At 42.0% G+C, this 27601-nt stretch overlaps 1 protein-coding gene across 6 annotated transcripts in view; it reads left to right on the top strand.

Annotated features, from left to right (window-relative positions):
- FBH1 (F-box DNA helicase 1) overlaps positions 1–27107 on the top strand; it is a 56740-nt gene extending 29633 nt beyond the window's left edge. For 5 of the 6 annotated variants that reach the window (XM_037001507.2, XM_037001521.2, XM_037001531.2 and 2 more), the window contains 15 exons: positions 1301–1393; positions 1793–1887; positions 4035–4203; positions 4888–5110; positions 5737–5824; positions 5909–5995; positions 6688–6824; positions 12734–12833; positions 12928–13049; positions 14755–14830; positions 15425–15622; positions 16139–16264; positions 17699–17805; positions 25932–26063; positions 26602–27107. In XM_037001507.2, the coding sequence (XP_036857402.2) occupies positions 1301–1393; positions 1793–1887; positions 4035–4203; positions 4888–5110; positions 5737–5824; positions 5909–5995; positions 6688–6824; positions 12734–12833; positions 12928–13049; positions 14755–14830; positions 15425–15622; positions 16139–16264; positions 17699–17805; positions 25932–26063; positions 26602–26772 (1924 nt within the window). In that variant the 3' untranslated portion in view covers positions 26773–27107. The remainder of the gene's footprint in view (positions 1–1300; positions 1394–1792; positions 1888–4034; positions 4204–4887; positions 5111–5736; positions 5825–5908; positions 5996–6687; positions 6825–12733; positions 12834–12927; positions 13050–14754; positions 14831–15424; positions 15623–16138; positions 16265–17698; positions 17806–25931; positions 26064–26601) is intronic. The other variant, XR_012128135.1, reaches the window with a different exon arrangement.
- Positions 27108–27601: the final 494 nt, after the last annotated feature.

The following is a 27601-nucleotide window of genomic DNA, read 5'->3' as shown; positions in this document are numbered from 1 at the left end:
GCTGAGGGAAGATGTTGTGGGCCACAGGAGGAAGTCATCACATGCAGGGTATGAGGGCAGCTCTACAGGCCCTGGTCTCTGTGTGACAGGCAGCATCATGGCAGTTCAGCGGATCATGGGGAGCACAAGCCTGGAGAGGGCTTCTTTCTCTGGAACTAGTGAGCCAAGGAGAGACATGGCTGATGGCACCAGATGAGCTATGGCCATCACCCTTGGTGAGGTTCAAGGATGGAACATTCATTCTTCAAAAACATCAGCATACTTACTGAGTTTCTGAGTTGTTTCACCTCATTAAATGTAGTTGACGGTGTATCGCACTCCAGAGCATTGAGGCACAGGGCAAGGAGTTTTATGACATAATTTGGACAAGACAAATACACAAATGATGAATAACATTAAGGGCAAATATGAACCTATGGATAATTTGCATGCTCACATGGGCATAGATGAGAATGGAAGGTATGATATGTTGAGTTTTGCTGTGTTTATGTATTTCTTCCTGCTTTACCTAGGAGATAATCTTAGTATGGCCGGAGGCTGAAATGTTGTATTATTAAAGGTATTTGTTGCACCAAAATGATTGATGTTTGGAGATCACTTCTTTTCACTTGGGATGGGGAGCAGTGCACTAAAATGTGGGCAATTGTTTATGGAGAAAGGAGTTTGGGTTCAGTGGGAACACAGGCTGGTAGCAGGCTATGTTTGACCATGTCCAGTGCCTCTTTTGAGTGCCCTGTGTCATTTTTGCTCCATCTTGGTGACTTGCAGGTTATTTTGTTTTTCAGTCATTGGTAATCATATCTTGTTATCAGTGTAGCACCTTACCTTTGGAACCTTAAAAGATAGAATGTTCTTCATGCTTCTAAACCACTGTCACCTCATGGGAAGCAGAGAGCAGGAAACAGGCTCAGAAAGATAAGATGACATTAAGTTGATGTTGAATAATGATTTCACCTCTAGGAGCAGAATTTACATTTGTTTTTAGCTGGTTCTTACTGGTCTTGTGATTGTCTCTTAAGGTCACAGTTGGTGCCTTGTTCCCCAAAGAGCATGTCCTGGTCTCCATCCTTTTGCCATTACACACTGGAGCCAGGCGTCTTCCCAGAGCTATGTTCTCAGTGGGCTTTGGTCAGCTCTAGGTATATTTAAATTCTTTTCTTTCTTTTTTTTTCCTCCCATAATAAGATGGTAGGTATTTTCTTTTTAGAAATAGTAAGAAGTCTGAATACATCTGAGAAAAAATAAGATACAAGTTGTAACTTAATATGAAGAATCCCTAAATCTGCTTTTTCCCTATTAGGATTCACTACAACATTTTCTATTGCCTGTATCTTCAGGAGAATTCCTGTACTCAGGCCACAGAAGTTAGAGAGGAACCTTCAGTCTGGCCAGGGTATGTATTCAGAGGGGAGGGAGGGAGAGAGAGAGAGAGAGAGAGAGAGAGAGAGAGAGGGAGAGAGAGAGAGAGAGAGAGAGTATTTTGTTTGCCATTCTTGATTCTTTCTCATACTTAAGGGTGAGGGTTGTTTTGTTTTAACAACTTTATTGAGGTATAATTTATATTACATAAAATATACCCATTAACTGTAAAATTCAGTAATTTTTAACTTACTGAACATGCATCCAACAACGTAACCTAATTTTATGACACTTTTATCACCCTAATAGGAGGTACTTTTATTGGTGGTGGTTAAATTGTTCATCCAATTTGCCTGTTTGGTTTTGACAGTCCGTTACCTGGGCTTTTCAATTCTTTTCTGTTTTACTGATCTGTCTTCTTTAATGATTATAGCAAGAAAACAAGCATCCAACTTACACATGAACAGCAGCTGATTCTGAGCCATAAGATGGAACCTCTCCAGGTGGTAAAAATTATGGCATTTGCAGGTAAGGGAGCTTTCCATTCCTGAATAGAAAGTCAGGTTCATGCCTCTTACCGCCAAATCCCGATCCTCACACCTGCCAGAGTATCTTTACTTTGATCTGTTACCAAACTGTTAAAATTAAATAATCTAAAAAGCAGCTGCCAGGTAATGCTTTTTCTTACCAGTCAAGGGACATTCACACCGGAGTTCCTGGTGATACAAGTTGTTTGTGGGAATTAGTCTGTGGGGTGGACACCACTGGTACTGAGCCAGCCTGCTCTGTGTCATTGTACATGCTTAGGCACTGATTGCTTATGGGGTGGCAGGTGGTGTTAGAGCATCTGGTCAGAGTTTCAGTAGCTCCCTGATTTCTGTAGGGTAAAATCTGCAAGGCTCTCCCGCCATTTGGTTCTACCGTACATTCCTAAATATATTGTCTGTTACACTCCTGCCTCAGTCAGCTAGTTGTACTGAGAGTCTCTCAAGGTACATGGTTGTTTTTGTATCTGAACCTTTGTTCATGCTGCTTTCTCTGCCTGCACTCTTTGCACTTCTTTTCTGTTTCCATTTCCTACTAAAAGCAACAACCACCATTTGTTAAATGTCTGCTATATGCCTGGCACTGTGGTAATCCTAACTATATTCTGGAAGCTTGCTTAGTCATCTCTATTTTTTTTTTAATTTTTTATTAAGGTATGATTGATATACATTCTTATGAAGATTTCACATGAAAAAACAATGTGGTTACTACATTTACCCATATTATCAAGTCACTACCCAGACCCCAATGCAGTCACTGTCCATCAGTGTAGTAAGATACCACAGATTCACTATTTGCTTTCTCTGTGCTACACTGTTCTCCCCGTGATCCCCCACACCATGTGTAGTAAACATAATACCCCTCAGTCCCCTTCTCCCTCCCTCCCCACCCGCCCTCCCACACCCCTCCCCTTTGGTAACCACTGGTTCCTTCTTGGAGTCTCTGAGTCTGCTGCTATTTTGTTCCTTCAGTTTTGCTTCTTTGTTATACTCCACAAATGAGGGAAATCATTTGGCTTAGTCATCTCTATTTTATAGAGAAAGATTTGAAGCTCAGGAAAATTATAATGACTTGCCCCAGGTAACATAAGCAATAGGTGGCAGAGGTAGAATTTAAGGTTGGTGTCTCTCTAAAAGTGAGCCTTTTTCCTCCCCTCCCTTCTCTCTCCCCAGTCCTCCTCTCCCTTTCCCTGCTGTGCTGTGTTGACTCCCATCATTGATGTTTCTTCTTGATGGAGGCTTCTTTAGCTGTTGGAGTCCTGTATGTTCTCTAAACTCTTCCTGTAACTAATGATATGCATTAACTGGTACCTGATTATATAGTAAGAATAGCCAACATCCATATTTTATAAATGCTTACACACTATGTCTTTGATCTCCAGAGAAGCCCTGTTAGGGAGGGAAAGAGGTACTGTTTTTCTTCTTTTAAAGGTGAAAATTTTTGTTTCCAAATCCATCTTTTTTATCCTACTGTGTATCATTATACTTTGATTCTGTTTTAATTGTTCCAACTGTATTTGTATTGTATTATCAACTAGATTGTAATATAAGAATCTTGCTTTATGTGTTTGAATATACTCCCAGTGCTTAGCATACAGCTGAACATGTAGTAAGTGCTTGGTGAGAACTTGTTGTGTGAATGACAAGTGAATAACTGAATAGTCGAATGAGTGGTGAAGAGGCTAGGCAGACAGGAGAGTTCAGAATGGGTCAGGAGAGTCCTTCACTCTCATCTGCCTGTTATTGCTGTCGAAGCATTAATGATGCCTAGGCAAGCAGTGGCTGCCACATCCAGTTTCTCCACTGAGTACATGGTGATTATCCTGCCAGACCCTACAAGGTCAGTGTTACCCACTCATAGCTGATGAGCACACTGAGGTTTCGTGAGATCAGGTGGCTTACCCTTTGCTCCTCGGATAGACCCTCCTAGAGCCATGATCCCACCCAGGTTAATGTGCTTAGAATCTGCTCCTCTTTTCACTATACTGTTTATAATTTTTATCAGTATTGAAACACTTATCACTCAAGTAAGAGGTGAGGTAAGTAAACATGGGTAAGACCTGATTATGGCATCCTTTGCAATAGTTTTTCCCAGTTAGAGGGTCACTCCTTTCCTCTTGGCTTCCCCAGGCACCGGGAAGACCTCTACCCTGGTCAAGTACGCGGAGAAGTGGTCTCAGAGCAGGTTTCTGTATGTGACCTTCAACAAGAGCATTGCCAAGCAGGCCGAGCTAGTCTTCCCCAGCAATGTCATCTGCAAAACCTTTCATTCCATGGCCTATGGACACGTCGGGCGGAAGTGAGCATTGCATTGCCCCCATCATTGTTCCATCTGATGACTGATTTTCACACTGTGATCGTTGTGATCACATATGAACTCTCACACAATGACACTAAGAACATTTAATGTTTTCATCTTCATTTAGAGGCAGGAAATAAAAAAGATATTTAGCGATTCATGCTTTTCACCAATAAAAATATATTGTTTACAAATAATAGTATCTTGCTGAAGAGGGCATTCTCATTTCTCTGGAATTGAGGCACAGAAAGTCAGAATGACTTGTCTGAAGTCCAGGGTATCACCACTCAGATAGGCTTCCCTCAGAAGTGGGGGAGAAGACTGAGCTGAGGTGTTCTTGGCCCAGGTCTCCTGGGGCCTATGAACCAGCATTCCCTTGCACATGAAGGCTTGGAGTGTCCCTCTTGGGGGTGACTTGGAATCTGGTCCACACCTTGGAATAGTGGTATTGGCCCTGGGTTGCTGCTTCTGGGCTGTTATATGTGAATTCGTGAAAGCCTAATGAAACCATTTCAAATCATGTGTGGACCTTGCTCAACCTCTCTGGTGTTTCTCCTTCACCTATGTGTGACACATAGAATGACCTGTGGTGTCATTGGAGAGAAGGGAGTTGGGAGTGGAGGAGACACTAAATAGTGCGTGGCAGTAAAGCCAAATACTACTCATTTGGAATGTGCTTTATAGGTACCAGTTAAAGAAGAAATTGAATCTCTTCAAGTTAACACCCTTCATGGTCAATTCTGTCCTTGCTGAAGGGAAAGGTGGATTCATAAGGGCCAAGCTAGTATGTAAGACTTTGGAGAACTTCTTTGCCTCAGCTGATGAAGAGTTGACTATTGATCATGTGCCTATTTGGTGTAAGAACAGCCAAGGACAGCGAGTCATGGTTGAACAGAGTGAAAAACTGGTGAGTATGTGATGTCTTCAGCAGGAGGGTTTGGGACATGCAAGGAGAGCCGTGGTGCAGCGTTCTGTTTGTCATTGGTGTCTAAAGCACTGTGGGCAGGCTGTCGCTGGGCGGGGCTGGGGGGACCAGAGGCCCACTGCATGGCTGTGATTGCCCAGTGTTTTCTGTGAGGGACACTCACAGGCCTCTCACCTCACCCTCACACCGCTCCTCCCATTGAAGAGGGGCGGCATCTACCCAAGGTTTCTAAGAGCTTGTTGTGGGTCTGCTGGACCTAGAATCTGAAGATTAGAAATTGCTTTCCTAATTTTCATAAGTCTTCAGTCATTTGCCATTCTTTTTATGAATTACTGTCAGTCATAAATCTAGAGGAATAATTCAGCTTTTTATGGTTCATCAGGTGTTGTGCTCTCTGAGTGGTGTTCTGTCACTAGGCTTGGCATGGCCCACCATCTTACTCACCTCTGTACTTGACAGGCCAGAGGGGTGAAGGGTCTGGCTGCCACTTACTGGGCTGAGCTGGTGCCTTTGCTCTGACTTCTCTATGTGGAGATGGAAGCATGATGTCAGGGTGCTCTCTTTTCCAGGGTCTTAAACTATGGATTACAACTTCACTTCTCTTCTAGAATGGTGTCCTTGAAGCAAGCAGACTTTGGGACAACATGCGGAAGCTGGGGGAATGCAAAGAAGAGGCTTACCAAATGACTCATGATGGTATGCAGGTTCCCAGATCTTGCTCTCTGTTCAGTGTGACTGCTTTACTTATGAGCTCTGACTCTTGCTATGCCCTCCTTTTAGGCTACTTGAAACTCTGGCAACTGAGCAAGCCTTTGCTTGCTTCCTTTGACGCCATCTTTGTGGATGAGGCCCAGGACTGTACCCCAGGTGATAAACTATTCAGGACATTGTAGTCTCAAGTGCATAGAAACAGCATCATGGTTATGTAAGAGGGCATGCATGTGAAATCAGTTATTCTTCTTTGTCATAAAGAAAAGCAAGTGACATTCAGTTGTTCAGAAATCTTGTATTGTTGGACTTCGGATATCCACAGTTGTCCTTTCCCCTGACTCAGCAGATTAATTTTTCTGTACATGTTTTGCTTAGGTTGTTAAAATGTTGACTAAGCCTAGGTCATCATTTAATGGGGGCCAAGACTCATGCTGAGTGGAAAAAGGTAGTCAGGTCAGAGTGAATAATTTGTGTTGCATATTTTTCAAGTGGCTAACAGAAAATAGCGTGACTTTATAGGTCATTTTTGGGCCTTAAGTTACAATGTTAAAGAAGACAATTTGCTTCATATTATATTTGCCCATGTGGTTTCTTATACTCATTAATCTATCCAGGATTAAAAATAGTCTGCATTCCTAGTTTGAGACACTGTTTCTGTGACCCTCAGAAAATCACTCCTTTGGATTGAACAGGCCTATCCTGCAGGGAGAGACAACTCTTAGTGTCCAGCATGCCTGGAGAGTTTCATGAAAGCATTATCATCTTTCTCTGCCTTCAAGTGTGGTTTCTTTTTGCTATGTGGGTTGGCATTCCTTCCAGTCTCTTACTTTCCCTCTTATTGGTTGCAGCTATCATGAATATAGTTCTGTCTCAGCCATGTGGGAAAATCTTTGTAGGGGACCCACACCAACAGATCTATACCTTCCGTGGTGCGGTCAACGCCCTGTTCACAGTCCCTCACACTCACGTCTTCTATCTCACACAGGTAAGTGCTCTCTGTGCTCCCACGTCCCCAGAAGTGTGTAAGCCCACACTACAATCTTTCCGGTGGTGGCTGTGGGCCTGGTAGAGGCTCACAGTATGCTGCAAATCCTTACTTCTAGACAGTGGTCTTCCATGATTCTCAGGAGAGTCAAAACTGCTTTCATTTAATAGTTCTTCTCCTTTTCACTGTGGTGACATTTGTAATGATCATGCAAAGCAGTGGTGGGTAGAACTGCTAGTGCCTTCCCATGAAGGAAGGCATCAGCGCCAAACAGTACCAGGTCTTGGTACTCTACTGCAGTGTGCCCAGAGTTAAGGAAGTAAAAAACAGTTCACTTAAGGATGTCCTTGACAGAGCAAAAGCAGTTCGTTTTTTTTTTTTTTTTTTTTTTTTTTGAGAGGGCATCTCTCATATTTATTGATCAAATGGTTGTTAACAACAATAAAAATCAGTATAGGGGGGTCAACGCTCAATGTACAATCATTAATCCATCTCAAGCCTAATTCTCGTCAGTCTCCAATCTTCTGAAGCATAACGAACAAGTTCTTACATGGTGAACGAATTCTTTCATAGTGAATAAATTCTTACATGGTGAACAGTACAAGGGCAGTCATCACAGAAACTTTCGGTTTTGATCATGCAATATGACCTATAAACAATCAGGTCAAATATGAATATTCGTTTGATTTTTGTACTTGATTTATATGTTGATCCCACATTTCTCCTATTATTATTATTATTTTTATTTTTAATAAAATGCTGAAGTGGTAGGTAGATGCAAGATAAAGGTAGAAAACATAGTTTAGTGCTGTAAGAAGGCAAATGTAGATGATCAGATGATCAGGTGTGTGCCTATGGACTAAGTATTAATCCAGGCTAGACAAGGGCAGCAAGACATCCTCGGATGCAGAAGATTTCTCTCAAAGCAGGGGGGGTGAGGTTCTGAGCCTCACCTCTGTTGATCCCCAAATTTTCACCTGATGGCCCCCCTGCGACTGTGCCTGTCTTAGGTTGTTCCTCCCTTGAGGAATCTTACCCGTCTCTGGCTAACCAGTCATCTTCCGGGGCCATACAGGGAAATGTAAAGTTGGTAAGTGAGAGAGAAGCCATATTGTTTGCAAAGGTTAGCTTTTTACTTCTTTGCAGATTTATGCCCTGTGGCTTGTATGCCCAGCACTTGTCTCGAGATATCTTTACCACCTGGAGGAATTATGATACTCGGTAAATTCGATATGAGGCACGAATTCTATTTAAGGGTTGTAATTAGGAAGGAAGAAGAAAAGCTATAGATGTAGCATATGAAGGAAACTTGGGAGGATTGATTATTTCTTTGACATATCTTCTTGTAGAGTACCTTAAGTATGTATAGGTTTTAAACTACTAACTAATTTGCACACACATATTAACATAATAGGAATACGGTGACATAAACAAAGCAAATCTATAATTACCAGCCATCTCCAGTGAAGCCAAGAAAACCATTTAGGCACCCTAGGCATTTGTGAAAATTTATCTATGATATGATGGATATTGTCCAACTATACTTGAACCATCAGACAAATTAAAGCAGCCCATTTCTGGGATCTGTTCACATCCCATATGTTCTTTTAACCATAGATAGTCTATAGTCATGAGATTTTGGGGTGCTACAACTTGCACCCCTCCCAACTCCTGGTTGAGTTCCAACAGTACAGATCCAGTCAAATTCGTTGTCTCACTGTATGCACATGCCAGCCTAGACATCTCCCTCCTCCTTCTTATGGCAAGTCCAGGAGACGGTGGGCTGGATGCAGCCACAACCGCAGCATCGTCCGGATCCCTGTGGAGGCTTTTTGATGATCATCCCCCGGCACGAGTCCTCCAGAGAGTGCTGATGCCGGAAGCTCCTCCTCATATCGTATCTTAGTTCATTTTCTGGGTATCCAAGCTAGGCCTTGATCTTCTGCGTAGAAACAAACAGACCCTTTGCCCACACTTTGACATGCCCTCTATACCACTGTGCAGAACTCATTGGAGGTCAGCACACAGTAACTGCTTTTTTTTTTTTTTTTTTTTAATTAAGAGAAAGGAATATTATCAGAAAAGAGTACCTCCATGGCTGATCATCTGACACCCTTTAAGTGATCAACATTAAGGATATTTAAAGCATGCGTTGATCTTTGATTTACCAATAGTTTTATCCTGTTAAGGAGTAATCCCCCTTTTCTTTCTTTCTTTCTTTTTTTTTTTAAATTTTTAATCTACACTTACCTGAAGAATACTATGTTTACTATGCTCTCCCCTATATCAGGTCCCCCCTAACAACCACATTACGGTTACTGTCCATCAGCTTAGCAAAATGTGGTAGAGTCACTACTTGTCCTCTCTGTGTTGTGCAGCCCACCCTCCCCTTTCTCCCTCCCCCCCATGCATGCTAATCTTAATACCCCCCTTCTTCTTCCCTCCCCTTATCCCTCCCTGCCCACCCATCCTCCCCAGTTCCTTTCCCTTTGGTACCTGTTAGTCCATTTTTGGGTTCCGTAATTCTGCTGCTGTTTTGTTCCTTCAGTTTTTCCTTTGTTCCTATACTCCTCAGATGAGTGACATCATTTGGTATTTCTCTTTCTCCTCTTGGCTTATTTCACTGAGCATAATACTCTCCAGCTCCATCCATATTGCTGCAAATGGTTGGATTTTTCCACTTCTTATGGCTGAGTAGTATTCCATTGTGTATATGTACCACATCTTCTTTATCCATTCATCTACCGATGGACATTTAGGTTGCTTCCAATTCTTGGCTATTGTAAATAGTGCTGCGATAAACATAGGAGTGCATCTGTCTTTCTCAAACTTGATTGCTGCGTTCTTAGGGTAAATTCCTAGGAGTGGAATTCCTGGGTCAAATGGTAGGTCTGTTTTGAGCATTTTGATGCACCTCCATACTGCTTTCCACAATGGTTGAACTAATTTACATTCCCACCAGCAGTGTAGGAGGGTTCCCCTTTCTCCACAGCCTCGCCAACATTTGTTGTTGTTTGTCTTTTGGATGGCAGCTATCCTTACTGGTGTGAGGTGATACCTCATTGTAGTTTTAATTTGCATTTCTCTGATAATTAGCGATGTGGAGCATCTTTTCATGTGTCTCTTGGCCATCTGTATTTCTTTTTTGGAGAACTGTCTGTTCAGTTCCTCTGCCCATTTTTTAATTGGGTTATTTGTTTTTTGTTTGTTGAGGCGTGTGAGCTCTTTATATATTCTGGACGTCAAGCCTTTATCGGATCTGTCATTTTCAAATATATTCTCCCATACTGTAGGGTTCCTTTTTGTTCTATTGATGGTGTCTTTCGCTGTACAGAAGCTTTTCAGCTTAATGTAGTCCCACTTGCTCATTTTTGCTGTTGTTTTCCTTGCCCGGGGAGATATGTTCAAGAAGAGATCACTCATGTTTATGTCTAAGAGGTTTTTGCCTATGTTTTTTTCCAAGAGTTTAATGGTTTCGTGACTTACATTCAGGTCTTTGATCCATTTTGAGTTTACCTTTGTATATGGGGTTAGACAATGGTCCAGTTTCATTCTCCTACATGTAGCTGTCCAGTTTTGCCAGCACCATCTGTTGAAGAGACTGTCATTTTGCCATTGTATGTCCATGGCTCCTTTATCAAATATTAATTGACCATATATGTTTGGGTTAATTTCTGGGGTCTCTAATCTGTTCCACTGGTCTGTGGCTCTGTTCTTGTGCCAGTACCAAATTGTCTTGATTACTATGGCTTTGTAGTAGAGCTTGAAGTTGGGGAGTGAGATCCCCCCTACTTTATTCTTCTTTTTCAGGATTGCTTTGGCTATTCGGGGTCTTTGGTGTTTCCATATGAATTTTTGAATTATTTGTTCCAATTCATTGAAGAATGTTGCTGGTAATTTGAGAGGGATTGCATCAAATCTGTATATTGCTTTGGGCAGGATGGCCATTTTGACGATATTAATTCTTCCTAGCCACGAGCATGGGATGAGTTTCCATCTGTTAGTGTCCCCTTTAATTTCTCTTAAGAGTGACTTGTAGTTTTCAGAGTATAAGTCTTTCACTTCTTTGGTTAGGTTTATTCCTAGGTATTTTATTCTTTTTGATGCAATGGTGAATGGAATTGTTTTCCTGATTTCTCTTTCTATTGATTCGTTGTTAGTGTATAGGAAAGCTACAGATTTCTGTGTGTTAATTTTGTATCCTGCAACTTTGCTGTATTCCGATATCAGTTCTAGTAGTTTTGGAGTGGAGTCTTTAGGGTTTTTTATGTACAGTATCATATCATCTGCAAATAGTGACAGTTTAACTTCTTCTTTACCAATCTGGATTCCTTATATTTCTTTGTTTTGTCTGATTGCCGTGGCTAGGACAGCAGTTCGTTTTTTTAAATGCTGGCCCTTGAGTGCATCTCTTCACTACTCTGTGTTTTGAGATGGGAAGTAGGAATAAAGTACTCATGCACATGGAGTGTGTTGTCCAACGAGCATGCCTGTGCTGCAGTTGTGAGCCTTACTGCCTGCTTTTTTCTTACAGTTCTGTTTGTACTGGAAAGGACAGCTGGCAGGTCAACTCTGGTTATTAGGACTCGGGTATTTGGCATTTTGTCAAGAATGAATCAAGTGCACTGTGACTAACTGACAAATATTTTGTTGCCAGAAATAAAATTCTTAGTTTCAAGTGAAATAAAAATTTTGGAAAATTTAATGTCTCCCACCCCATGCATGACTACTCATAGTGTCCTTGATTGCCAAAAAAGACTTAACATTCCTCCCCATTTTGATATGGATCTGTGTAAGGCTGTTGGAGTATCTACATAAATTATTTTGAATTCTTCTGCAAAGAAATTTGCATCTTCTCTTCCATTAATCATTTATATCAGCACAGATTCACAAATAATTATATTTTGTGTTGTGGCTCACTCAGAATAATTCTCCAATAATAAAGTACTATTTATTGAAAGTTTCGTTTTCCTTAGACTGCATCCTTGATGTTCAACAGCACATAATATTTCATTACCTTAAGTTGTAAATGGGTGGAAAAAGGCAATAAAAATGGTGAGTTTGGGGAAGAATGGTGCCTCTGCAGCTGCAGTGGTCTAGGAAGTAGGGTGTTGGGCAGTGTTCTGAAGGGTGGGGAGTGGTTTTGCCATGCACCAAGGCAGGGAGAGGGAGGGGAGTGCTCGGGAAGAGGATTAAGCTTGTGGCTGGCTATGCAGGGCGGTGGTTTTAAGTTAAAGTTGTGGGAATCTCAAAGGCAAGGGGAGAAACCATCCCTGCCCTCCATAGTCTTTGTATCATTTACAGTTGTTGGCTAGATTTGAGTTGGAAGAAGGGTAGATCTGTGTAAAAGTTTGCTTTTGGCCTTGGAGAATAAAGGGAAGCCAAGCTGTCTGGGCTGTGAGGGGCTTGAAGGTGCACACATCACCTTTTTCTTCACTTGTTGCTCTTCCTTTGGCTTGATGAAAGGGTGGGAAAGAGTCATCTGGTAGAGGCTTAGGGACTCCATTGGTAGTGGGAGGAGGCTTAAGGGAGGGAGACCAGGCTGCTGAGGCATGAAGTTTGGGGTTCCGAGCTGAGCTGCTAGCTGTGGTGAGAAATAGTATAGGAAACGTGGTAGAAGAATTGTCAAAGATTTGCATGGGTGACTGGATGTAAAGAAAAATAGGTAATTGAGGCTTCAGATAGAGAGTGCTATTCTGAGAACTTAGAAATCAAGCCAGCAGCTCTCAGGTCATCAAGCTCCATATGTGTAAGTAAACTTATAGCAGGGAAACTCCCCACACCCTTCCGGGGTGAGTCAGGAACACTTGGTTGGGTTTGGCAAGGCCAGGACTTGGCAGTGACAGAAATGTGCTAACCTAGCTCAGGGAGGTGTTGTTAACTCTCTTTGTTTTGTTGTTTTTCAACAGAGTTTTAGATTTGGTGTGGAGATAGCATATGTGGGAGCTACCATCTTGGATGTCTGCAAGAGGGTCAGGAAAAAGACTTTGGTTGGAGGAAACCATCAGAGTAAGACTTTCAGTTGCTCTTCTTTTATTTGTTAAAGAACTCAGTTGTTCTCTTTATTTGGAATTGCTATACAGTTTGTGTTCTCTTCCAAAAGGTAGCATTCGAGGTGATGCAAAGGGGCAGGTGGCCCTGTTGTCCCGGACCAATGCCAATGTGTTTGATGAGGCTGTACGGGTGACCGATGGAGAAATACCTGCCAGGATACATTTGATAGGGGTAAGAGTCAGTTACTGTTGATTGCTTCATGCCCAGAAACATTGCAGATAAACACAGCCAATAAAAACATTCAGCTCAATTAGGATTATCATGCAAGCAAACACTGGGTTTTTGACTGTTTTCACCATCTGTGCTGTGACCAACTGCTATACTGTTGGCCCTTGGGATTATGCTCAGCAGACATTCCTGTAAAGTCTGACTCAGTAAGGACTGAGGATCTTTTCTTCCACTCTTAAAAAAATAAGCACCCTTCTCCCCTTTGCCCACCCAGTGAGACTGCTGGTATTCAGAAGGACCCAGTGTGGGGGGGTCATTCGGGTAAGAACAAATGTAAGGTCGGCACAGCCGGAAAGCGCTTGTGGGCTCAGTGCCTAATGTGAATACCTAGGTTCTAGCTCGGGTTCTGTCACTAATGTTGGGTGGCTCACAGCAAGTCACAACTTCTGTGTGCCCCGTCCTTTCCATCTTGCCTTTCCTTTACCTGTTTCACTGGGAAGATAGGAGAATTAAGTGACCTGTGTGGCATTTTTAACTCTTTGAAGCAAAGTAGTATTTCTTAAAGAGAGGCACTCAGTCACTTATGAAGAAAATTTTCCAGGGCTACTATGTCTAGACACTCAGTAAATACAGCAACTGAATTGTAATCAAAGATGTTTTGACTATTCTCCTTTTTCTGTATAAAGATCATATTACCAAGTTATTAAGAGTTTAGAAATTAAAAGGAAAAAATCACCCTTAATCTCAGTATTTCATATAATAATTCTCATTTTTGCTGATTATTCATATCTTTGTCCTTACAGATGCTAATTTTTACGATTGCAGCTATAGTGTACAGAAAAAGTATGGTAATTTTTACTCAACACATGAGCCTATTTTCTTTCATGTTGTTGCTTTAATGGCTTTACAATATTTCATCTAGTGAATAGCATAATTTAGCCATTTTTGTTACTGTAAGAAAATCGTGTTTTTGGAGTGTCATCTGTTCTGGGCATGATAGGAAGTAAGTTGTTCCTTATCCTCTCTGACATTCCCTCATCACCTGTGGCATGTGTCATCATACTTGGCCATATCTGATTTACAGCTGCAGTGTTTGGTCCCTGTTCCAAGTGTCACTTCCCAGTATGACAACAAATCCTTAGAACGTGGAGCCTCTGTCATGTGTTTCTTCTGTGTTGGGGCTGCTGGTCAGTGCTCAGCACGTGCTTCTAGGTGGAGTTGCGCGGTGCTGTGGTAGGCCCCCCAGGAGCCAGCCTCTTAAAACATACAGTAATCTGGGCCTGCAGACATTGTCTAGTTCTTTCCTCAAAAGCAGCAGTGGTACGTATTCGTACTCTGCACTTCATGTTCAGGTAGCACTGTATTCCTTGTTGCTACTATTTTATATTCCTAGAAGGTAGATGACTTAAATTGCCCTTTTTTGGCGAGGAAACAGTGTGTAGCTAGTTTTTGCCTTTCAGAAAACACAGGAAGAGTTTGAGTGACAGTCAAAACTTAGCATTGGAAAATTCTGAGTGTTCAGGCTGCATGGTAGCCTAGTGTTTGGTGAAGTTTCCACTTACTGCCTTTAGCTTTGGGTGCAGTTTGAGATCCATTTCCAAGAAATCCATCTCTACATTTGTTTTATTTTGTTTTGTTAAAACAACAACAACAGTAACAAAACAAAATGAAAAACAAACAGAAAAAGCCCACTAAAAACCTTTTTCAGGGGATAAAATCGTTTGGATTGGACAGAATCATTGATATTTGGATCCTTCTTCAGCCAGAGGAAGAACGGAGGAAACGTGAGTACCGACCGGCTGGGTGTGGCCGGGGAGAAGCACTCCTGGGCGGGAGAGGGCAGCTTGTCTGCGATGTGCTCTTGCTCCTTCCCGAGAAAGCAGGGCTGGTGTTGTGCTTTTACCATCAGGACTGGGATGCCTGAGCGCCCTGTTTTCAGATATACTGAGGGCTCTTTCTAGATCCTTCTCTCGGGAGTCTCTCTGATGTCGGTCCTTTGGACAGTCTTCTCTCGCCACCTCTCTCTTGGCTCGGGCAGCCTTACACAACTGTCTTCTGCATGGGCCCAGATGATCAGGTCTCACATTTCTATAGTGCTTTCCTTTTCCACACTAAACTGTGTCAGATCACTGTTAACAGGTAAGGGTCTTAAGGGTGGGGCTCTTAATTCGGAGTTTGAAGACAAAGAGGCCAAAGCACAGGTCATTTCACTGACTTAGCCAGGAACACACAGCAGGTTAGTGATGTAGTGGGACTAGAACCTGATCTCCCACCCTTAAGACCATTCATTTGTTACGCTGCTGGTTAGGGATATGGAGCTGCTGCCACTGTGCGTCATTGTAGCCTGTCACGTTCACCTGTAAATGTGTTCTCCTTAGAAAATCTCATTATTAAAGACAAGTTTATTCGAAGATGGGTGCACAAAGAAGGCTTCAGTGGCTTCAAGAGGTATGTGACTGCAGCCGAGGATAAGGAGCTAGAAGCAAAGATTGCAGTTGTTGAGAAGTATAACATCAGGATTCCAGAATTGGTGGAAAGGATAGAAAAGTGCCATATAGAAGACTTGGACTTTGCAGGTAAGAAAAGAGGCCTTTACTTCCCACCAGGAGGAGGCATGGTTGGTCTTGGAATGCTTCTTGATGGGTGAACATCGTGTGTGAGCAAGGGTGGCTTTGGTGTGTTCCTGATGTTGCCTTGAGGGGGACCCCCTAGGGGTCCTGTATCTGTTTTGGTGACAAGCCAGTAGAGTGGAACTCTCTAGTCCCAACTCTGCCTTGTGTGCCGTGGGGCTTTGTGTGTAAAATATAGGGAGAGGGCAAGCCACCATGACCTCTGGAATGTGATTCTGAGATGTACTAACTTGTCGACAACTCATTTTCTGCTTTTCCTTTTGTCTGTTCATTTCTCTATCTCTCTTTCACTTTTTTTCCTGACTAGCTTCCCATCGCCCCCTTTTCCTGCAAAACTGCAAATATGGGCAAGAAAGCCCAGTTAGAGTTTTGAGAGAATGGTAGGAAGAGTACACTTGTTTTTTCCTCTCGTTTCTTGCCCTGTTAAGCCTAATCTAATTGTCTGCTGTGTTTTTATTCCAGAGTACATTTTGGGCACGGTGCACAAAGCCAAAGGCTTGGAGTTTGACACTGTGCACGTTTTGGATGACTTTGTGAAGGTGCCTTGTGCCAGGCACAACCTTGCACAGCTGCCGCACTTCAGAGTGGGTGAGGAGATGGGTTGTGTTGGGTCTTCTTTAAGAATTGGCTGGGGGTGTTTCCTTTGGACTGCCCTGCTTTTTGTTGGATGGTGTGGCCTCTTGAAGGAGCTTTCTAAAAGAAAAAAATACCTCCTAGTCCTACATCTTTTATTCTTATCCTGTGTTTTTTAGAAAAACTCAACTCCCAGGGTCCTCTCTCAGGCTGTTAGGTTTCTAATGACCCTATGCCTGTATCTGATCCCCAGCTTCGGGTTTTTCACCCTCCGACAGTGGGTAGCCTAGCCTCTCAAAGCTTTAAAACATGCAATTTTCTTGTCACCAAGGTGTTTTTTTCTTTAATTCTCTTCTTAGTAAGGAGGCTAGAATATCATAAAAGGTGAACTCATAAGCACTTGCTATCATTTATCTGCTTTTGTATGAATTTATACTCAAGGCTAGTTGCTAAACTCTTAAGTGTCAGTGCTGTTATTTTGGTTTTAAATCTTAGACTGAAACCATTTGAAGTTTTCCTGTAAACAAACAAAAGGTCTGTTAACCATGGGTTCAAAACTTGAGACATAGCATGCACTGGTGGACTGAAAATAGAAACACTAAAAATTCATACGTGTTAATGAGTATATTCACAAAAAGAGAGAGAGCCATGGCATGCAGTGGGGAAGGACGTGCCCATAGAGGGAGCGTAACAGCTATGTATTGGCGAAGAGAAGTGTACAGAACTACGATTTCTCCCTGCTGGTCTTTACTGTGTAGTGTTTCTGGAGGGCAGGAGGATAGCAGCTTCACTGAGACATAATTCATATTCCATACAATCCACCCATTTAAAGTGCACAGTCTGATGGCTTTTAGTGAAGTCACAGACCAGCTGCTTGTTGCTGGGTTCTTGACATTGTACCAGGTGTTGTGAATGAGAGGGGAAGGCCTGACGTAGGTGGTAAGGACCTGTGACAACGTAAGATACTTCTGAGTTGGACTGAGTAAGAGAGATTGTCGGGAAAAGGCAGACTCTGGGCTTTGCAGATGAGACTTGGGTTCAGCTGCTATGCCCTTGGTTAGATGGGCAGTGGCCAGTTTGTTCTGTGACTTGACCTCTGCAGGCCTCACTTTCTGCATCAGTCTGGCAGGGCTGTCCAGAGGAGGACAACTGGGGGAACACATGAAGTATGTACTGAGTACATTCCTGCTGTTGAATAACCAGCGATCATGTTCCCAGGATTTACCTCTGTAGCACAGACTAAAATTCAGCATTTTGTGCTGCTAGTCTGTTAGGTTTTATTTTTGGAGTTGGTATTTGTAGGAAAATTTTGTATACACAGTAAATGTTGAATTGTTTCTTTTCCAGGGGAGAGGGAGTGGAGGTAGTAAGCATTTAGATGAGAACATAGATTCCTGTCAGGAGGCTTTTTAATTGAGTTGATAGATGTTTTCCCTTTACTTTCTTCAGAGTCGTTTTCTGAGGATGAATGGAATTTGCTGTATGTTGCAGTAACTCGTGCTAAGAAGCGTCTTATTATGACCAAATCATTGGAGAACATTTTGACTTTGGCTGGGGTAAGAAGAACTAGCATATTTTAATTTAACAACATTCTGATTTTATTGGATTTGAATAAGACATTTGGCTCAGGATTCTGGGTTTGGGAGTAAGGGCCTCTCTTTTTATGAGTGCACAGAGACCAGTTGTTCCTGTAGGAAACATTCCAACCAAAGAAACAAAAACATGGGTTATTCCTCAATCTGTTTTAAAGTTCTGTTTAAAATAATCAACTGTGTTCACAGATTTCTTAATTTCTCCCTTGCTTGATTAGTGCTCAATGGCAAGAATGTATTCTGCGTCTGCACTCCCTCCCTCCCTCCCACTGCCTAGTCTCTTTTAAACTGTTCCCCGTAGACCTGTCCAAAAGAAGTCTCCTTGCCAGGGGAGAGTAAATATTCAGGCACCTGGCCTCTTGTCACTGGCTGAGATGCAGAAATGTCAGCGGCTACTCCTTACACCTGCAAACCAGGCTCTCCCCACCCTCTTCTGTCTTTTTTTGCCTTTCACAGGCTAGAGTGTAAGCTCTTTAGTCTTTTTAACCCTGTTGACAACCAAAACAGAAATTAAGGTAACAGTCACTACTTTTTTTTTTTTTTTTTTGCCTTCTCTGTACTACGCTGTTTTCCGCGTGATCCCCCACACCATGTGTACTAAACATAATACCCCTCAATCCCCTTCTCCCTCTCTCCGCTCCCGCCCTCCCACAACCCTTCCTTTTCGTAACCACTAGTTCCTTTTTGGAGTCTGTGAGTCTGCTGCTATTTTCATTCTTCAGTTTTGCTTCGTTGTTATACTCCACAAATGAGGGAAATCATTTGACACTTGTCTTTCTCCACCTGGCTTATTTTACTGAGCATAATGCCTCCAGCTCCATCCATGTTGTTGCAAATGGTAGGATTTGTTTCTTTCTTATGGCTGAATAGTATTCCATTGTGTATACATACCACATCTTCTTTATCCATTCATCTACTGATGTATACTTAAGTTGATTCCATTTCTTGGCTATTGTAACTAGTGCTGCAATAGACATAGGGGTGCATATGTCTTTTTGAATCTGAGAAATTATATTCTTTGGGTAAATTCCTAGAAGTGGAATTCCTGGGTCAAATGGTATTTCTATTTTTAGTTTTTTGAGGAACCTCCATACCGCTTTCAACAATGGTTGAACTAGCTTATGTTCACACCAGCAGTGTAGGAGGGTTCCCCTTTCTCCGCATTCTCGCCAGCATTTGTTGTTCTTAGTCTTTTTGATGCTGGCCATCCTAAATGGTGTGAGGTGATATCTCATTGCAGTTTTAATTTGCATTTCCCTGATGATTAGTGATGATGTGGAGCATCTTTTCATGTGTCTGTTGGCCATCTGAATTTCTTCTTTGGAGAACTGTCTCTTCATATCCTCTGCCCAATTGTTAATCGGGTTATTTGCTTTTTGGGTGTTGAGGCGTGTGAGTTCTTTATATATTTTGGATGTTAACCCCTTGTCAGATATGTCATTTACACATATATTCTCCCATACTGTAGGATGCCTTTTTGTTCTGTTGATGGTGTCCTTTGTCATACAGAAACTTTTTAGTTTGATGTAGTCCCATGAGTTCATTTTTGCTTTTGTGTCTTTTGCTCAAGGAGATGCGATTAGGAAGAAGTTGCTCATGCTTATATTCAGGAGATTTTTGCCTATGTTGTCTTCTAAAAGTTTTATGGTGTCATGACTTACATTCAGTTCTTTGATCCATTTCGAGTTTACTTTTGTGTATGTGTAAGTTTCATTCTGTTGCATGTAAGCTGTCCAGTTTTGCCAACACCAGCTGTTGAAGAGGCTGTCATTTCCCCATTGTGTGTCCATGGCTCCTTTATCATATATTAATTGACCATATATGGTTGGGTTTATATCAGGGCTGTCTAGTCTGTTCCATTGGTCTATGGGTCTGTTCTTGTGCCAGTACCAAATTGTCTTGATTACTGTGGCTTTGTAGTAGAGCTTGAAGTTTGGGAGCATAATCCCCCCAGCTTTATTATTCCTTCTCAGGAATGCTTTGGCTATTTAGGGTCTTTTGTGGTTCCATATGAATTTTACAATGATTTTCTCTAGTTCATTGAAGAATGCTGTTGGTATTTTGATAGGATTTGCTTTGAATCTGTGGATTGCTTTGGCAGGATGGCCATTTTCACAATATTAATTCTTCCTGTTCATGAGCATGGGATGTGTTTCCATTTATTGGTGTCTTCTGTAATTTCTCTCATGAGTGTCTTGTAGTTTTCAGAGTATAGGTCTTTCACTTACTTGGTTAGGTTTATTCCTAGGTATTTTATTCTTTTTGATGCAACTGTGAATGGAATTGTTTTCCTGATTTCTCTCTCTGCTAGTTCATTGTTAGTGTATAGGAATGCTATAGATTTCTTCTTATTTGGTTTGTATCCTGCAACTTTGCTGAATTCGGATATTAGATCTAGTAGTTTTGGAGTGGATTCTTTTAGGGTTTTTTTATGTACAATATCATGTCATCTGCAAACAGGAACAGTTTAAATTCTTCCTTGCCAATCTAGATGCCTTTTATTTCTTTGTGCTGTCTGATTGCCGTGGCTAGGACCTCCAGTACTATGTTGAATGGAAGTAGGAAGAGTCGGCATCCTTGTCTTGTTCCTGATCTTAAAGGAAAAGCTTTCAGCTTCTCACTGTTAAGTATAATGTTGGCTGTGGGTTTGTCATATATGGCCTTTATTATGTTGAGGTACTTGCCCTCTATATCCATTTTGTTGAGAGTTTTTATCATGAATGGATGTTGTATTTTGTCAAATGCTTTTTCAGCATCTATGGAGATGATAATGTGGTTTTTGCCCTTCTTTTTGTTGATGTGGTGGATGATGTTGATGGACTTTCAAATGTTGTACCATCCTTGCATCCCTGGAATAAATCCTAGTTGATCATGATGGATGATCTTTTTGATGTATTTTTGAATTTGGTTTGCAAATATTTTGTTGAGTATTTTTGCATCTATGTTCATGAGAGATATTGGTCTCTAATTTTCTTTTTTTGTGTTGTCTTTGCCTGGTTTTGGTGAGTGATCCTGGCTTCATAGAATGAGTTTGGAAGTATTCCCTCTTCTTCTACTCTTTGGAAAACTTTAAGGAGGATGGGTATTATGTCTTCACTAAATTTTTGATAAAATTCAGTGGTAAAGAGATCTGAACCAAGGATTTTATTCTTAGGTAGGCTTTTGATTACCAGTTCAATTTCATTGCAGGTAATTGGTCTGTTCAAATTTTCTGTTTCTTTCTGGGTCAGCCTTGGAAGGTTGTAGTTTCTAGAAAGTTGTACATTTCTTCTAGGTTATCCAGTTTGTTAGCATATAAATTTTCATAATATTCTCTAATAATTGTTTGTATATCTGTGGTGTCCTTAGTGGTTTTTCCTTTCTCATTTCTGATTCTGTTCATGTGAGTAGACTCTCTTGTTTTCTTGATAAGTCTGGCTAGGGGTTTATCTATTTTGTTTATTTTCTCGATAAACCAGCTCTTGCTTTCATTGATTCTTTCTATTGTTTTATTCTTCTTGATTTCATTTATTTCTGCTCTAAACTTTATTATGTCCCTCCTTCTACTGACTTTGGTCCTCATTTGTTCTTTTTTTTCTAGTTTCGTTAATTGTGAGTTTAGACTGCTCATATGGGATTGTTCTTCTTTCCTGAGGTAGGCCTGTATTGCAATATACTTTCCTCTTAGCATGCCTTTGCTGCGTCCCACACATTTTGTGTTGTTGAGTTATTGTTGTCATTTGTCTCCATATATTGCTTGATCTCTATTTTTATTTGGTCATTGATCCATTGGTTATTTAGGAGCATGTTTTTAAGCCTCCATGTGTTTCTAGGCTTTTTCATTTTCTTTGCATAATTTATTTCTAGTTTCATACCCTTATGGTCTGAGAAGCTGGTTGGTACAACTTCAGTCTTTTTTAATTTACTGAGGCTCTTTTTGTGGCCTAGTGTATGATCTGTTCTTGTAAATGTTCCATGTGCATTTGAGAAGAATGTGTATCCTGCTGCTTTTGGTTGGGGAGTTCTGTATATTTCTGTTAGGTCCATCTGTTCTAATGTGTTGTTCAGTGCCTCTGTCTCTTTATTTTCTGTTTGGTTGATCTGTCCTTTGGTTTGGAGTGTGTGGAGTGTTGAAGTCTACTAGAATGAATGCATTGCATTCTATTTCCCCTTTTAATTCTGTTAGTATTTGTTTCATATATGTAGGTGCTCCTGTGTTGGGTGCATAGATGTTTATAATGGTTACATTCTCTTCTTGGATTGACTCCTTTATCATTATGTAATGTCCGTCTTTGTCTCTTCTGAGTTTCTTCATTTTAAAGTCTATTTTGTCTGATACAAGTACTGCAACACCTGCTTTTTTCTCCCTATTACTTGAGTGAAATATCTTTTTCCATACCTTCACTTTTAGTCTGTGTATGTCTTTGAGTTTGAAGTGAGTCTCTTGTAAGCAGCATATAGTTGGGTCTTGTTTTTTTTATCCATTCAGTGACTCTATGTCTTTAGATTGGTGCGTTCAGACCATTTGCATTTAGGGTGACTATTTATAGGTATGTACTTATTGCCATTGCAGGTTTTAGATTTGTGGTTACCAAAGGTTCAAGGGTAACTTCTTTACTGTCTAAGAGTCTAACTTCACTCACCTAGTATGCTATTACAAACACAATCTAAAGGTTCTTTTTTTCCCCTCCTTTTCTTCCTCCTTCATCCTTTATATATTAGGTATCATATTCTGTACTCTTTGTCTATCCCTTTTTATTGCCTTTGGTAACAGCTATTTAACTCTAGCAACACTTCCATCTATAGCAGTCCCTCCAAAATTCACTGTAGAGATAGTTTGTGGGAGGTAAATTCTCTCAGCTTTTGCTTACCTGGAAATTGTTTAATCCCTCCTTCAAATTTAAAGGATAATCTTGCTGGATAAATATTCTTGGTTTGAGGCCCTTCTGCTTCATTTTCTTAAATGTACCATGCCACTCCCTTCTGACCTGTAAGGTTTCTGCTGAGAAGTCTGATGATAGCCTGATGGATTTTCTTCTGTATGTGATCTTATCTCTGTCTGGCTGCTTTTAATAGTCTGTCCTTATCGTTGATCTTTGCCATTTTAATCATTATATGTCTTGGTATTGTCCTCCTTGGGTCCCTTGTGTTGGGAGATCTGTGCACCTCCATGGCCTGAGAGACTCTCTCTTTCCCCAGACTGGGGAAGTTTTCAGCAATTAATTCCTCAGAGTCACTTTCTATCCTTTTTTTTCTCTCTTCTTCTTCTGGTACTCCTATAATGTGAATATTGTTCCATTTGGATTGGTCACATAGTTCTCTCAGTATTCTTTCATTCCTAGAGATCCTTTTTTCTCTCTGTGCCACAGCTTCTTTGTATTCTTCTTTCCTAGTTTCTACTTCATTTATCATCTCCTCCACCGTATCTAATCTGCTTTTAATACCCTACATTGTGCTCTTCAATAATTGGATCTCCATCCTGAATTCGTTTCTGAGATCTTAATGTTTTTCTGTACCTCCATAAGCTTGTTTATGTTTTATTTTGAAATCTCTTTCAGGAAGATTTTTTAATTCAGTCTCACTCAGTCCTTTCTCTGGTGTTGAGATTTTGCTTTGAACCAGGTTCCTTTGACTTTTCATATTTGTATGTGGCGCCCTCTAGTGCCCAGAAATTCTACTCTCTGGACCTGCTCAGCCCCTGGAGTGATGTCAAGGGTCGCAGGGGAGAGGTGCTGGTGTGTGTGGGGAGGAAAGAGCTGTTTCCCATTTCCTGGCTGTTATGCCTGTCTCCACTGCCAGAACCAGTGGGCCGAACACACAGGTGTAAGCCTCTATGCTTTGTGTTTGTAGCTGCCATAGGCGAGGCTTCCCTCTGGCTGGCTAATGCCAGGGCAGGGGCTGCCGGTTTGTGAACCAGATGCAGGCTAGCCAGGAGGAAGACACAGCAGGCTGAGTATCATGGTGGGGTCCTTGGAGCTGTGTAGCTAGCCAGGGGGATGGAGCACCTGAAGATTGTTTAAGTTCCCAACCTGCTAGGAAGAGTGCACCCGGACAATTTTTTCTACCTGTTCTTTCTCCTGAGCTGTAAGCTCTGTGTAATTCTTGCCCCTTTAGTAGCCCTCTCGCTGTTAGGAAGTCTCTCTGATTGCCTGCCCAGATCAGCCGGATATGAATTCCCATTTTCCACAAGCAGCTGGAATCTCTGTCTCTCCAGGTATTCCACCTGTCTTAGCTTTCCAACCCCACTAATCATCAGAGCACCATGCAATGTGGGTTTGTGCTCCCAGAGAAGATCTCCAGGACTAGGTGTTCAGCAGTCCCAGGCCTCCACTCCCTCCCTGCTCAGTTTCTCTTCCTCCTCCTGGTGAGCTGGGGTAGGGGAAGGGCTTGGGTCCCACCGGGTCATAGCTTTGGTATGTTTCCCTGTTCTGTGAGGTCTGCTCTTTTCTCCACGTGTATTCAGTCTGGTGCAGCCTTCTTTCCTCTTGCTCTTTCAGGATTAATTGTATTAATTATATTTTCATATTGTATGTGGTTTTAGGAGGAGGTCTCTGTCTCACCTCTCACGCCATCATCTTTAATCCCTGGACCTCGAGCAATGCTTTTTAAAATGGAGGTTGCAGCTCCTTAATGATTTATGAAATTAATTTAGTGACTTATGGCAAGTTTTTAAAAAGGTGAAGAGGAATCTAAAAGAGAAGGCAGAGTACACTGAATGTGAGGTTAAACTGTTTCCTGGAACTGTTATTTCAGTCTTTTTTGTATGCATATGTGTGTATAGAATTGTAATGCTGAGTAGATTTCTTGGTGTGGATCATGGTAAAATATATTTGAAAGCCCTAATCCTAGAGAACTCTTGCATGTGTGAGTGGGAAAACGTGTACCAGGATATTCATTTCTGCACTGTGGGAAGTGATTTGTAAACAGCTTGAGTATCGACACAGTGGTAATGGCTAAATAAAATGTGAAAATGTGATATGAGGGAATCTTATGTAGCACTTAAAAGAGCTTGTGATGCAAACTGAAAGTATAACATTTATGTAAAAAAAAAAAACCTGTGCGATGATACCTAATGTTCGTGGACCTATATGTAAATGTAAAGCCATTTCAGGATGGATTGGAAAAGATGCATGCCAGTGTCATGGTACTGGTTGTTTGGCGAGGGGAATTGAGATGACAGGCAACCAGACCTTCATCCAGATCTGTCATTTTTTTTTAGAAAGGATTTCCCACAGCTTGCTGTCAGTACTCATTGGTGGGAACATGAGTGTTTATATATTTTTCTGTTTTCTTCTGTAGCAGGTAGACATTGTCTGAGAGAGAAAACCAAATAAATCAAAACATTGGGTATTGATTTTTGCAAAAAATAGATAAGTAGTCTGCTGTAATCCAGAAAATGTAAAATTGTAAATATTGGTCAGGGAACATTTATGGTCCTGCCAGTCTGACACAGTAACATTAAGCTCCTCCGGAGGCCGACCTAGATGTTGGTCCCTGTTCTTGTGGCACTTCCCATCCAGCAAGTCCTTACCTGTGATTTGGGCACACATGGTATGCCAGACACTGAGCATGTAGCATGTACTGTTGTGTTTCTTCCTAACCATGTCCAAGTGAAGTAGGAACCATGTTATTTGCATCTTAGAGGAAGAAACTGAGGCCCAAAGAGGTTAGGTGTTTGTGCACTGGGACAGCCAGAGGCTCGGGAAGGGGGAACGTGCTGGGCTGATACTGGCAGGTCTGTTGAAGGCCCTCTGTACCAGTCTACCTGGCCTGTGAAGCAAAAGCAGAGATAATGACTCTAGGGCAGGGAAGCACAGGATAAAATTCAGAAATGCCATGATAGCTAACAGATTTACATGTTTGTCCATTACATCTTTTATTCTAGACCAGCCCTTTTCCCAAGAATCTAGCCTGACTGCTTGAAATATCCTGTCTTGGAGATAGCCTTACATGCAGGGAAAAGGTAGTGGAGTTAAAGTAGACAGGGTAGTTGGTGCTTTTCCTCATCTGTAGGCTGCGTCTCAAGGGTGCTTCCAGCTGTGTAGCTGTCAGGACTTGAGTAGAAAGCTGAGGCACAGCCGTCACTCTCTTTCTTGCTCTTTTCTTCTCAGGAGTACTTCTTGCAAGCAGAGCTGACGAGTAATGTTCTAAAGACAGGAGTGGTCCGCTGCTGTGTGGGGCAGTGCAGCAATGCCATCCCCATGGACACTGTGCTCACCATGAAGAAGCTCTCCATCACTTACGTATGTGGGCTGGGCAGCCATGTGGCTCCCTGTAGAGTTCAGCTGAGTTGTTTGCATTGTATTACATGTGAGCTACATGTTGACTGAGTTAAGGGGTGGGGGATAAAGAGAAATATATGTAGTCCTTACTTTTCTTGTGGGCTTTTCTTGGGAAGGCACAGGAGATGATGGCTTGCCCCTTGGGCCAAGGACACTGCTGTCAAGAGTCCAGGTGTGCAGTGCAGACTGGGAGACTGGGTTGTGGCTGTTCACTCAGAGGAGAGCTGTTAGCAGGAGGGTCTGCTTACATTTTTCTTGGCCTTTTATCCTTGCCTTGATCAATTCTGGTTTCTGTTCTGAGGGAATCTGGTAGAGCTGAGTCTGCCTAGGTGATTGTGCTGTGGGAAGTTTCACCTCAGAGGTTCACACAGTTCTGAAAATGTCAGTTGTAATATGTAGTCATCAACGACGCTTACAGCACCGCAATGCTTCTTGGTGGTGGAAAGCCTCATTCTTAGATTGTCCTCCCCTTACCTCCTTCTCTTATCCCTCACTGCAGAGCAACAGGAAGGAAAACAAGGGTGGCTACCTCTGCCACTCCTGCGCAGAACAGCGCATCGGGCCCTTGGCCTTCTTGACTGCCTCCCCTGAGCAGGTGCACTCCATGGAACGCACCGTGGAGAACATCGTGCTGCCCAGGCATGAAGCCCTGCTCTTCCTGGTCTTCTGAAAACCAGGAGGAGCTTTCTGCACAGTACAGAATGCCTTGTGTGGACTCCAGTTACTTGAAGAAAGCCAGTGTGGGGTAGGGTTCTCACTCACCTGAGACTCTGAATTCACTCACAGAGCAGAGCAGTTTTTGAGGAAGACGAAGCCAACAAGAGTTGGACCTGCCATTTCTCCATTCCCTGTAGGTAGCCCGTTTCCCCTGCCCCTCCTCCATAAGCATCAGGCTGGGGATGTGGGGATATTCTTTTGATAAAAAAAAGTCGCATTTTATGTATTTAAACTTTTATTACGAGGTTTCAATTAAATGCATTGTAGCACTGGCATACCAGTGTGTGACACCTGGCTTCAGCCCTGTTGTCTTCAGCTTTCTCCAACTTTCTCTTTTTTTCCACATATTCTCTTCAACACCTCTGTCACTCTTCACATGGTACATGAGTCTCTGTTAATGTCCAGGGTGATAATTGACACATGAAAAAAAGTTTCTGTGCAGTGGGGAATCACATGTGTGTAAGACATGTGCTTTTTCATTATGGTCTTCACAGCTTAAACAGGGAAGCAACCAATACATAACAAGACAATACAAAGTGACAAGAGCTAGACCTTCATGTCACCCCACAGATAGAACCGAAGGTCAGAAATGCTTGAGAGAGCAGTGGAGTTGGCTAGCCACTTTGGGGGTAGGGAGAGGGGCACTTGTACCTGGGTCACTGCCTGGGATGCTGGGAGGACGTGTAATAAAGCTATTCTTATAGAAACCAATGAAAAACTCACGTCATTTAGCTGTACATGGATCTGGTATTTTTACATTTTTGCCATACAGCACTTCAGGG

The sequence above is a fragment of the Manis javanica genome, chromosome 2 (assembly GCF_040802235.1).
Source record: "Manis javanica isolate MJ-LG chromosome 2, MJ_LKY, whole genome shotgun sequence".
Taxonomy (NCBI): domain Eukaryota; kingdom Metazoa; phylum Chordata; class Mammalia; order Pholidota; family Manidae; genus Manis; species Manis javanica.
This window is presented reverse-complemented; position numbering and strand designations above follow the sequence as displayed.